Raw genomic sequence first — 13,965 nt, 5'->3', positions numbered from 1 at the left:
AGCTTTCCAGGCATCACTATTTTGAACCAGTTAAGTTATTTCTCCTGGAGAGAGTATCTGTGCTGATAAGGTGGTTAATATACTGCCAGAATTGTTTAGTTGATCTTCCTCTCCATCTCTGTCCATTTGAGGAGGAGTATAAAACTAAGATGTCAAAAGTATGGTTTGTCACAGTATATCTGCTTACTGTATAAATGAGTATAAAACTAAGATGTCAAAAGTATGGAGAAAGAGGATGTCTCAGTTGATGTCCCAGTCAATCAAATTGATGTCTGCATTGAGTTTCAATCAAGGTTTTTTGGTTTGCCTCTTCTAAAAATAGTGGAATTACAAATATGATCCTTCCATGAGTAACCGAGTAACAGTCTTAAGCAGGTTGTATTAAAGCTATTAATTAATGGTTTTTTATTACTTTTTGGGTGGAAATATTCCATCTTTCTCCACCATATAAGAAGATAGCCTGAGAGGGTGCGTTGTAAAGCCTAATTTTTGTTTCCAAGGTAATAAGGGAACAATTTCCATATATTTCTTAGATTCCTGTGTTGATTGAGAGCTTTATATTTTCTTAATATTATGTCATTTAAAGTATTATTTATATTTATATTTATTATTAATTATTTCTATTATTATATATGTTATTATTTATATTTAAGTCAAGTACTGGAAGTCTACTTTTTCTAAAGGTTGGTTGTGTTCTGTAATGATGGAACATTGTACTATGTTTGTGAGTATTTTAGTTTTATTTCAGTTAACTGTCAATTCAAATATCTTTGCAGCTTGATATAGTTTTTCAAAGTGTTATTGCACCTTGGATAAAGATGAATCTATTAATACTACATCATCTGCATAGCTGAGAGTTGTTTATCGTTGCTTGTTAACAATGCACCGAATTTGTCCTCAATCATTCTGAAAATGTAGTCTAGGGTTATTATAAAGAGGAAGAACTCCTGTTGTTATAAGAAATTTTTCTATGATTTCTCCACTGACAAGAACACGAGTGTGAAAATCTTGATAAGGTGCTACAATTGCTTCGATGATTTTGTTGGGAATACATAATGATAAAGAATTCTAAACATGTTGATTCTACAAATGGAATCAAATGGCTTTGTGAAGTCTATGAAATTTATATTCTTGTCTTTAGGATCTTCCAATAATCTTCTAATATGCTTCTGTTCTTTACAAATCCTTAGTGGGGAAATATAAGATTCTATACGATTAAGAATCATTTTACTGGAAAGTTTCAGAGTTATAGGTAGTAGAGTTATTCCATGGTATTTTTCTGGTTTATTTACGTTTCTTTTTTTTTTATATTGGTATGATTATACCTTCTTTCCAATGGGAAGGTATTTCCCCTATCATGAGAGCATTATTGCATATATTGAGTAAAATATTCTGTATCTGGTCACCACCATGGAGAATGGCTTCGACTGTGATTCCCTGTGGCTTTACATGTTTTTTGTTTGCTGAGTGCTGCTTTGAGTTCATCAAAAAAAAGGCATTTCTTCACTTATTTTGATTCTGGGCACTGGAGTTCGTGAAATGTTTTTAATGTTAAGTAAACTTTTAAAGCAGTTTTTCCATTCTGATAATTCTTTATCTTTGTCTTCTATAGTTTTACCATTATTATCTTTAATTCTTAATTTTTGGGGTTTCCTTTCTTTGTTACTAAGATGTGTTTCACAATTTGAAAAGCTTCTTTGGTCTTATGGTTTCTATGATAATCCTCCAAAGTTTGACATGTTTTGTGTGTGGGATTCTTGGTCTCTTTTTAGGGATTCATATTGATGTTTTCTTAGTGCTCACATTAAGCTGTTAGCTGAAACTTGATGTGAGCACTAATGATTCTGTGTTCCGAGTTAAAAAAGAGGATGTTGTTGTAGGCTCTACAGTTCTGTATTGAGATAACCCGTTTACCATTTATAAGTATGTGATTGAGTTGAGATTTTGATCCATTTGGGTGCTCTCGTCCATTTTCTGTTTGCACAGTGAGGAAATTTGATGTGAAGAATGGTATAGTTGTAGTCATTGCAAAGTTCTGAAAGCAGATGTCCATTGTGATTTGTTGTGTGGTGATATGTATATTGTCCTATATTTCTGGTGGATCCTGCTAAGTCTGCTCCAATTTGTGCATTAAAATCTCCACCTATTGTGGCAATTATGCATTGGGAGGTTTGAAAGATAAGTGGCAAGTTCTTCATAAAATTTTGATCTGTTGTCTTCTTCGGCAACTTCTGTGAACAGGTATACTGAAGTAATAGTTGCCTTGGGGTTTGAGTCCAATGTTATGGATAATATTCTGTTGAAACTTTCTCTATTGCAGAGATTATATTATATAATTTTTTACTAGCTAAGATTCCTATGCTGCTGTCGCCATGTTTTTCTGCTGAAGAATAAATGAAAGTCCATTTTTTTTCTGTTGATGCAGTTTCATTCCAGTCTGTGTCAGTTTTCCAGTGGTGTTCTTGGACACAAATTGTATCGATTTTATTCAGTTCAGCTCCTCTGCATAGCTCAAAGAATTTTCCACATTTTAAGAGTGTACGTACGTTATAACTGAAAACAATTAAAGGTGTTTTCCACATTTGGGATTTAGAGGGCTTGCTCTTTTCCTTGTCAATCAACTGTTTTCCAGGAAGGCTTCGGCCAGACAATACCATGTTCACTCTCAAGGTGGAAGGATCAGGGCAAGCTCTAGATTTATTTGTTCTGTTTCCTTTCATAATCATTTTTAAATCCACACATCAGGAGATTAGCCCTAATATTCTTCACCTCATGGGATTCTATTTCTACCTGTCAACCTTTTGGGGTTATTACTACAATAAAAGACAATGTACAAACTTCTCCTGGTTATCATACCTTCGGTAATAACAGTTCCTAATGAAAGCAGCATAAGCTGAAGAAAAGGCTAAATAAACTACTAATACACTACTGTGCACATATCAAAACTTTTGTTTCATCAAAACAAAACAATATTTTGGTTCCTTTAGCTTGGTGATAAACATAAATCTTGCATTTCGTTTCTTCTAAATGAAGTGCTTAATTTTGTAATATACACTAAAAATAATGAAACGCACAAGTAACATTAGGCAAGTATCACTCACAGTCTATGCCAGTGAAACAGCCATTTTAGATGTTTTCTTATGTTCAATTATTGTATATTTTAAATATTTCAAAAAGATATTGACATGAGTAGCAAACCTTTTTTTCTTCATAATAATCATATCCATTGTTTGTAACACTTTCTTTTCTTGAACTTGAATGTCAGATGGTGTCACAGACCTATATTTCAAAAAAACAAATAAATAAAAATAAGAAAATAATAAGAAGAAAATTATGAAATTGAAAAAGCTATCATGAAACTGAATGTTATATTGAAAAAAAAAGTATATGATAAAATTTTAAAAAGAATTCAAATCAAACAACTTTCAGAAGTGAGGTGTATACTAAAATGTATCAATATCGTGATCAAGAAAAATTAAGGGTTTGAAAATAAAAACCAGTCCCTGGAAACTCAGTAGAAACTAAAGAAAACATTGGTTGATTGAGACAGAAAAAGTATAGTAAAGCATCTGCAGGGAGAGAAACATCAGAACTACATGGTGAACTTAAAAAGTGACAGAAGCAGTTGGGGAAAAGAAGAAAGCATAATGAAATTCCCTAGAAGGTAAGTTTATATGTGAAAGAATACAGAGAAAAACAAATTATAATATAATAGACAAGAAATTATATTACTGTGCTAATCCTATACTAAAATGTTATACTAAAGCATAAGCAAAAAAAAAGTCTACCTATCAAGTATTGTTAAAACTGTGCTGCTTGTATAGAGAAGCTGTTGACTTCGTATCAGTTGCCTTAGTATCCCATAATGCAAAATGAAGTGTATTAAAGAAAAATACTTCACACACAAACTTTGTTTGCTTACACTTGAGTATAGGATTAAATCAATATAATTTCTTGTCAATTATAATTTACCTGATTACCAAGCAAAAAATAAATAAATAAATACAGAGAAAAATTGTCAGAAAGTGATGCACCGTGTAAAAGTAGTTAAGCAAAAGTTATGGGAAAAAATTGATAAGAATACAGAAGATGAGTAATGGAAAGTTTTGGTAAGAACATAGAGAATCAATAACAGAAAGGTGGCAAAATGTTCTAGAGACTATTGAAAAAGCTTAGAAATGAAGGAAAGAGTTCTTAATGAGGAATCAGAAATGATGAAGGTGATATGAAAACTAAAGATAAAGATATTCTAAATTAATGGAGTAATTACTATGAAAGAATATTAAATGAAACAAGAAGTGACAGACCAATGGCAGAAAATATTCAACAGGAATGAATTCAAGAATACATATATCAAGAATATATAAAATAAATATCAAGAAGGTGGCAAAATATTCTGCAGGGTGTTGAAGAAGCTTAGAAATGGAAGAAACAGTGCTGTAAAAGGAGTTAGAGATGATAAAGGTGACATGAAAACAGGAGAAAAAGATATCCTTGAAGTATGGAGTAATTACTTCAAAAAATTGCTAAATGAAACAAGCAGTGATACACAAGAAAATGCCATCAAAGGCTTGAAATGTGGAAAGGCAGCAGGAGTAGACGATATTCGACCAGAAATGCTGAAGCATGGTGGTATAAAAGTCTTGGAGTGGATGCACTACATAGTTCAGAAGGACTGGAAAGAGGGACGAATTCCCGATGATTGGAGTAGAGCTCTCCTAGTACCCATATATAAAAAGGGAAATAAAACTGATTGTGAGAATTACAGAGGTATTTCTCTACTGAGTGTTCCTGGTAAGATTTATGAAAGTATACTTGAGAAAGGGTTGAGAAGAATTATGGAAGAAAAGCTTGGTGAAGAACAAGCTGGTTTCAGGCCAAATAGAGGCTGTCAGGATCAGATCTTCACTTTACGACAAATAATTGAGAAATCAAGGGAATAGAAAAAAGAACTGCATTTTTAAGTTTTATCGATCTGGAAAAGGCATATGACAAGGTGCCAAGAGAGAAGCAATTCAATACATTACAGTTATATGGTGTCAATGGAGCATTATATCAAGCAATACTTAGTCTTTATTTGAGTTGTAAGTCAGCAGTTAGAATTGAAGGAAGTACAGGAAGATGGTTTAATGTTAAATCTGGTGTGAGACAAGGATGTACATTATCCCCTCTGTTATTCATTATCTATATGGATCACTTTATGAAGAAAAGTGGTATTAAACATGATATCAAAATTGGAGTGTCTGAAGTATAACATTGTCTGCATAAAGCTCTGCTTTATGCAGACAATGTTATACTTCTAAATAAATCCGCTACAAGTCTGCTTGTAATATATATGGTGTGAAGGTCAGCAATAAAAAGACAAAGACAATGAAAATAGGCAGAATCGTTGAAAATATCAACTGCATTGTGAACGGAGAACATGTGGAACAAGTAAAACATTTCAGCTACTTAGGCACGATTTTTAGTGAAGATGGTAAATTAAATATGGAAATAGACAACAGAATCAACAAAGCTGGTATGGTAGTAAGTCTACTGAATAAGTTCATATGGAATAAGAGAGAAATTAGTCAGAACACTAAATTAGCTGTATACAAGACAGTGCTCAAATCAGTTTTAATTTATGGATCTGAGAGCTGGGTCAGAAGTAAAACACTTGACCAAAGACTAGAGATTGCAGATATGAGAGTCCTGAGAAAGATTAGAGGCATGAACAGATGGCATCAATGGCAATATTATATTAAAAATGAGGATATTAAGAAAAAACTTGACATTGTTAGCATCCAGGAATGCATTAGCAGAGCTAATCTCAGGTGGTATTGTCGTGACGTTCTATTTTCATGTTATGTTCTAAATCCGCCATCTTGGTTCAAGTCACTCTTATCAATATAACAACTAATTGCAAATTGATCACCGATCCAAAAGTAGAGAAATTTATAATTATACTGTGCCACCCTATTTTTAGATTAGTCTATACAAAATAGTAGGATCAATTCTTAATTAAGTTAGCAGTCTCCTCATTTGTTTAGGCCAAATTATTTACTATTCCACTTGGGGTTCCTGCAAGATTCGAATATTTATGAACGGTGCAATAAAAGGGAATTCAGGCAAACACAATATTTAGATCAACAAAATAAAACATTTAATATATGATATATATAACAAATACAAGAATTCTGCTTTAAAATGAAACAATACAATCAACTTAATACATCTTGCTAAGTCACTCATGCCAATTCAATGTTCTAAACTTTCACATACAATTCACAGCTTCAAAATCACATGCTTTCTTAACTCAAGTTAATAAAACAAAACTTCTTATTTAATCAGTCCCCACATATCTATCAGCTGTACTTAATGTTTAAATTCACAGGAAGCACTAATCAAGATAGACAATATTCCAAGCAATCTTATTTCGGACTTTGAACTTCGAAGATATGTTAATGTTAGAATAAACAAACAAGTATGACTACTCTTACCAGATACAATCTTCAATACATCTATTAATTGTGAGCACACTTATGAATTAACTTATTTACGTTAGCGGAACACATTAATAAAAATTCTTCAACGATTTTAGCTGAACTACTGTTAATTGCGCTTCACTACTCAAAAAAAAAAAAAAAACACATCAATAAGGCTCTGATATCTTTCCTTGTTTACTTTTCTGAAACTAGTTAATCTCAATATAATTCTTCTCAGGGCAACATAGAATTAAGACGCAATCCTAGACTAACTGGAACTAATCAGAATTTTTCATTGAATGTCCAGTTCTTTATTTATCGGGATACGGCATTGATTTTCCTTTACAACACAGCTGACTTCACTTGCAGCTAAGTATATGATTCACTATGTTTTGGCTCACTTCTAAACACTATTCTCATGAATTTCTGCCCTAGAGAACTTATAATTTTCTTCCACTTCTTTTGCTTGTATCCTACTTTCCTTCCGGCTCCGCAAAAACTTCCTCTCTCCTCTAATTCAAAATCCTTTTTTTTTTGTATATAATATCTTTCCTCTCCTTTCAGTCCGAAGGTCACGCTCTATTCGACTCGTGCTTGTTTATTTCATGTGTCTCCATGACAACAAATAAACGCAAACATTTCGCTAATGTAATACAATGCTCTACTACTACATGAGTGATTACATAACGTTAAATTTTCACAAATAAGAATAAACAGAATATTTGAGCTACTTAATCAGCCTTTTCATTACGTATAGAATTAATTATAATAATACTTTTCATTACATCATATATATATTTTAGTTATTATAAATTCTGCACATATTATTGCTTAACAAATTAATAGTAGGTTAAGTTTAGAATAAATATTTAAATAGTAATCCTAAATTAAGGAATAATAAATAATTTTTATACAAATCATGATTAATACATAATAATCAATGTTAAATGTGAATGAAAAAAAAATAATTTACACAACATAGTTTCATTCACAATTTAACAGTATGGTCACTTAAACAGAATAGCGAGGAAAGATTAATTTAATTGTTTTTTTTCTAGTTCACGGATCTAAGTCAGTATATATAAATATGAACATATCCCAATTCCGAGTTAATATTACAAATCATCATATATATATATATATATACAGGGTGTTCGGGATAAATTTGACAGTTTCGTAAGGAAAAAGAAAATCTTCTTTGTATCTATTAAATTTAATGAATTGACAAAAAAACATTACAGGCAGAGTTAATTACAATACTATCAACAAGATTTACTCAAAATAACCACCATTAGCATCGATCACAGCTTCAATTCTGCTTCGGAACCTCGAACAAGCTGATGCTACAGTCTCCCTGGGAAGGGCCGCAAAAACTGTTTTAATTTTATCCATTAACTGGGCTTTTGTATTACTGGAAGTGCGATTGGTGTCTTTTTCAACTGCGCCCCATACAAAATAATCCATGGGGTTAAGGTCTGGGGAGTTTGGAGGCCAAACATTTGGACTGGTGAAGTCGTAGAAATTTTCAGACAACCATTTTTGACTTTTCCCAGAGGTGTGGCAAGGGGCCGAATCCTGCTGCCATACATACGGCCTACCATTGGCTACCCTTGTTATCCAGGGCTTGACTACAGTTAGCAACTCCACGAACAAAGCCCGAATTCCAATGCCAGGGTTCTTCAACACCTGTTCCTGCAGATTTGCGAGGAATTCTGCTGTACGAACGCAATCAGATCGTCTGCTAGGGATCTTTCTTCTTGCTACATCCTCGTAGTCACCATTGCAAGTCTCTAGTTCATTCCTGATTGTTTTTACTGTATTCAGGGAGCATTGGGCAGCAGTCGTAATATCCTTATTTTGATGGCGGGCACGAATCATCATGATACAAGTTATTCTCTTCCATAATTCAGGTGGGTTCCAGCTATCCATCCTTTCTGACATCTTGTATATGAATGAAGAAGGGTCCAAACTTTTAAATGAAGAGAAGTGTGTGTTAATACATGTAACTTACGGAAAAATATAATTAATTATAAATATGTCAAATTTATCCCGAACACCCTGTATATACACACATATAATCATATATCCTTGATCTTTGTTCCTGGGAAACATGATGCCTTCACCTTCTCATTAAGTACACCTCATATAATCAGATATCCATACAATACTGTCTCCTATTCTCAGCTTCTTTTGCACTTGTATACTTTCCCCATTCACTCCCCCTCCCCATTCTCCCTCTTGCTGTATCACATACCAATCATTTCTCCAGTTGCTTGGGGTCACATTTTATCCTGTGAAGGACTCCATGTAAGTGCACTGTTTCTCTCCTTACTGTTATCTCATTCATTATAACCTATGCTTTCAGCTTGACCTACTTTGGACAGACAGGAAGATCTGTTAATATATGCATTGAAGAGCATAAGAAAAAATAATGTTACCTTCTTCATATGTAGGTGACATGGTTTCCCCTTCCAGAAACTCAGAGTTTTCTGTCTTCAAAACTGGCTAACCAACCAGAAGAGCACATGCAATTAATAACTAAACTATCAATGTGATAGACAGTACTAAACCAGTTAAAAGTTAAGGATCTAAGAACTGGGTTAGAAATATAGCTAAATCAGAGTCTAGCAACCACAGATATGAAAGTCCTGAGAAAAATTAGGGAAATGAACAGATGGTATCAGTGACAAATTCATATTAGCAATGATGATATTAGAAGAGAACTTAATTCAATATGTGTGAACAGAGCTAATCTAAGGTGGTATGGCCACCTAAACAGAATGAGAGAAGAAAGGTTAAAAAAACAAGTGAGTGCTTGATGACAGAAAAAAGACCCACAGAAAGATCAAGATCTATGTAGATTGATTCAGTCAGAAGTAGCCTAGAAGATTGAACTATTAGATATGACAAGACTGAAATGCTGACAAGTAATAGGCTAATTTAAAGAAAGACTGCAAACAGGAGATTAGTAATCATGTAAACTTAACCATACAGTACCATCATGGTATCCTGGACACATCAGGAATTTGATAATGATAACAATCACTTTAATCTTTAAAGGTACTATACTGTGGCATGACTATAAATAATAAATTACATGACAACCACAGTAATTAACTTTAATGAAATGAAAGCACAGATATTTCATACTGAAAATAACAGTACATCATCAGTGTTAGAAACAAGCAAATCAAAGGAATGAGAATACAAGGTACACGACTGTTATATGTACCTTGTATTCCCATTCCTTTGATTTGCTTGTTTCTACACACTGATGTACTGTGATTTTCAGTACAAAATATCTATACTTTAATTTCATTAAAGTTAATTACTGTGGTTATTGTGTAATTTATTGTTTATCAATCACTTTAGCCATAGATTTGTCATATAGTCTAATAAACCAATACATCCATCTGTTAAAAAATTGTTAGAAAAATGAAATTTTAAGAGTGTAGGCTTATGTTATAATTAGTTCTCTGCTCACCTGTTATAAATGGAATGTAATCATCAAATCACATATCTTAGAAATATGACACCTGTCATGTTTCTAATGTATGTTTTTAGTATTCCAAATTATGTCAAGTATGCAAGAAAACCAGGACTAATCTAATCGCCCGTCCTTTTGCCACAAAAGGGTGCATTATTCGATTGTCTCAGAAAGAGAAATAATTTTTCAAATTTATTTAATAACATTAAGTTAATTTAACTTTAAAGAAAAAGTTATATTTTGTATGAAAGCAGACATTATAAATATAGTGCCCATGTGTAAGAGAACACTGGCATCCAAGACATCTTTGTTGGGGAAGTTTATTATTATTATTACACCTTTCATGGAGCCAGCAGACTCATCGTGGAAGGTTCATTCAACTAACAACACATTTGCCATACTGAATCTTAAAATCCTAAACACTCCATGCATAAATAACATATTCCAGTAAAGCATTATAATTACTGACAATTCTCTATGTAAAAAATCTACTCCTCACACCATCTTCAACACATTCTTAGGTAACTTCCTGGGATGACCTATGATTCTTCCCCTCTCACCTTCTACTCCTTTTATAATCCCTTCTAGATTAATTTAATAAAATCCCCTCATTAACTTAAATATCTCTCTCATATTATCTCTTTTGCTCCTGTCCACATTTCCTCAGCCTCCCTCCATATACAACACTGCAGTCCTGATATTGCTTTAGTCACTCATCTTTGGAAAAAACAATGGTCCACATTACATTGAAAACTAGGTGACCAAATCTGAGCAGAATAGTCCAAGTGTGGTCTGACCAGTGCTTTATACAGTGGCAAAACATCTCGTTATCCTTAAAGTACTTCTTACCATAGTGGCACTACAATATGCAGTCTTTACAACACTTGCAATATGCACTCTGAACTTCAGTCTGTCAACCATCACTTCCAACTCATCCACTATTGGCAGTACAGTACTGTCAATATAATACACAGCCTTATATTTCGGCACTCCAAAATGCAACACACCTTGCACTTATTAATATTAAAACTGCAACCCCACTCCTTTGTCCAAGTCAAAAGTCTATTCAACTCTTCCTAAAGGGAATTAACATCAGCAGTGCTCCTTATAATTCTCCCCTAATCTGCATCACCAAACGACTGATAATCTCCAGTCAGTCCACTTGACATATCATTTACAAACAAGTTAAAACAGCATATGCTCCCCACAACAGAACCCTAGGGGCACACCACTGGTTACCCTCCTTTTCTGAGGGGTAACAATGCCCCATCAAACACAACATGCTGGTATTGTTCAGAGAGACACAATTGCCAATCTATCTAACCAATACACTATTTATTCCCACTGCTCGTGAACTGACTTACCATATGGTAATTCATTCAACACTTTTGCTAAGTCCAAAAATATCAGTGTATATATGTTGTTGGAAGTTTTTTCACTTGGTTATACTAAAAATTAAAGATACCAAGAAATTACATACAGTAGGACCCCCCCTCCCGTATCTGCAGGGTTTGGTTCCATCGTCTTCCACGGATAGTAGCGAACCCTATATATACTATGTTTTTTCCTCTACATAAATACCTATGACAAAGTTTAATTTATAAATTACGCACAGTAAGAGATTAACAACAATAACTAATAATAAAACAGAACAATTATAACAACATACTGTAATAAAGTTATCTGAATGTGAATGGAATCTTAGCAACCTCAGATGTATGTAGCTTTCTCCACCTTTGCAATGATTTGCCCTGGTGTTGGACAATCTCTGAGATCAGCCGAACTATTACTAAAAGAAAGAGCCATATGACTTCATTTTGGCGATGTAAAATTACATAAGCAATGTGGATATTAGATCCAACATTATTTCAAAGCCAAATGTTTGTAGAGACTATGAAAGTTTCGTATGTTAATATCTTCGGACCGGGGTTGACCACGGATAAGTGAAACCGCGGATACTGGGGTCCTACTGTACTTGGTTTAATCCTTTATCCAAGTGTAAGCAAACAAAGTTTGCACCTGAAGTATTTTCAGGACTGGGGCAACTTGTGGTAAAGGTGGTATGGCTTCACATCACTTGCCTTAGCATCCCATAATGCATAACACATCTCCTTGTGTAATGCTATGCATTATGGGAAGGGTCACAACCCAGACCAGTTTTGACCTTTATAGAGGTCTCTTCAGTGGGAGCCAAATAATGCTATGCATTATGGGAAGAGTCAATACCCAGACTGGTTTCTACCTTTATTCAGGTCTCTTTAGTGAGCCAGACCCAGAGGTGATACTAAGGTTGAAGTAATGCAGAAGTCATATTTCCATATATGAGTTGCCAAAAGATGTCACAACTTATTATTAAATTACTCTGGATTAGAGAAAGATTGTTGGAAGTTTTTTTACTTCGTTATACTATAAATTAAAGATATCAAGAAACTATATACTTGGTTTAATCCTTTATCCAAGTGTAAGCAAACAAAATTTGCACCTGAAGTATTTTCAGGACTGGGGCAACTCGTGGTAAAAGCTTCACATCACTTGCCTTAGTATCCTATAATGCAAAGCACATATCCTTGTGAACATATATAATGCTATGCATTATGGGAAGGGTCACTACCCAGACCGGTTTCGACCTTTATTGGGGCAAAAAAGTAAAGGGTTGCTCATCATAGGCCTAGAGTAGTTAGTATAGGGGTGCAAGAGAGCCTGATAGTATTAGGAGAAAAAAAGACAGATAGATAGCATGAGAGAGAGAGAAAAGGCCTCAGCTCTTTTATATCATCATATAGCCAAAGGCTATCAGTTTTCCTTTTTCACCAATCTCATATAGATGAACAACCAAAAAGCCAATTGAAACTAAAGCGTAAAGATGACTGATACCCAGGTGGTTAGCCCCATCTGGGTTAACTGCCTTGAGTTGGCCTTCTCTGCCTGGCATTGCTCTCTCCAGTCATCCCTGCAATTCACCATAAGACTACATTGAATTAAGAGGATGGAACTATTTAAAAAATTTCTCATAGCAAGAATAGACAGAATTTTATCCCCCTGGTGAATATTGCATAATGTGGGTGGTCTACACCATTTAGTGATAAATTTTGATATCTCCTTTCTATTTAGAAAGCTTATTTCTAAATACAAAAAACGTCTGACTGAACAATAAAATTTCCACAATACAATATTATAAAGCATTTGGATATCATATTGCTGGTTTTCAAATCCATTGTTTTTTCTAACCTTCCATAAATGGTATTTTAATTCATTAATTATAAAAATCAAAATTCTCCCATTGCTGACAGGTGGTGGGTATTGTAAAAAAAAAACCTGTTCTGTTGTAAAAAGTGGCATGCCCAACACATTACATAATCTGTTCCAAATACGCAGAACAAGAGCGCAGCTGTAGAATGCATGTTCGACTGTTTCTAATTGGCAACAGGTGTCACAGATTGGATCTCCGATGCTAAAGTACCTCTATTTGATGGCATTGACTGGAAGGCGACCATATGCAATTCTCCAAGCAAGATCCTTCCTGTTAGGGTACCCTTGGAACTTAATCAAATTATGAAACAAAATATTGTTGTCAGTACCCAACTGTGGAACTTTGCAGTGAAAGAGATTAAAGATTTCTTTATACCAAAGTTTACTTTTTTTTAATGGAAAGAATGTCAATTCCAGAGTATTGTAGTATTCAGGAACAATCTCAGCTTTTGGACCTTTATAATCATTAATTCCAAACAGGGGAAGATGAAAACCCAAGTAGTACCAGAGAAGGTCTGCACATGTGTGATTAGTTTGCAATATTCTATGGATTTTTGAAGCTGTAATGCTTAAATAGCAGAATTTTAAGACTTGAAGTCCAAATCCTCTATGCTTCATTGATAGTTGAAGAAATTCCTTCTTAACTTCTTGGTAATGGCTAGACCAAAAAAATTGCAGAGGTTTACTATATAATTGCTTTTCTTCAGCTTCTGTGATGTCTGTAATATTTATTATGTATAAATGAGCAGGAAAGATTATGGGTTT

The 13,965-nt window shown here is 33.8% G+C and overlaps 1 protein-coding gene across 2 annotated transcripts in view; it reads right to left on the bottom strand.

The window, feature by feature from the left end:
* The window catches only part of GPHR (Golgi pH regulator), a 314,568-nt gene that overhangs the window by 182,229 nt on the left and 118,374 nt on the right, over window positions 1-13,965 (bottom strand). For both annotated transcript variants that reach the window (XM_090412614.1, XM_090412615.1), the window contains exon 7: window positions 3,199-3,279. In XM_090412614.1, the coding sequence (XP_090268740.1) occupies window positions 3,199-3,279 (81 nt within the window). The remainder of the gene's footprint in view (window positions 1-3,198; window positions 3,280-13,965) is intronic.

This window comes from Typopeltis vanoorti, chromosome 23 (genome assembly GCF_054136105.1).
Source record: "Typopeltis vanoorti isolate ZY-2024b chromosome 23, IOZ_Tvanoo_1.0, whole genome shotgun sequence".
Taxonomy (NCBI): domain Eukaryota; kingdom Metazoa; phylum Arthropoda; class Arachnida; order Uropygi; family Thelyphonidae; genus Typopeltis; species Typopeltis vanoorti.
This window is presented reverse-complemented; position numbering and strand designations above follow the sequence as displayed.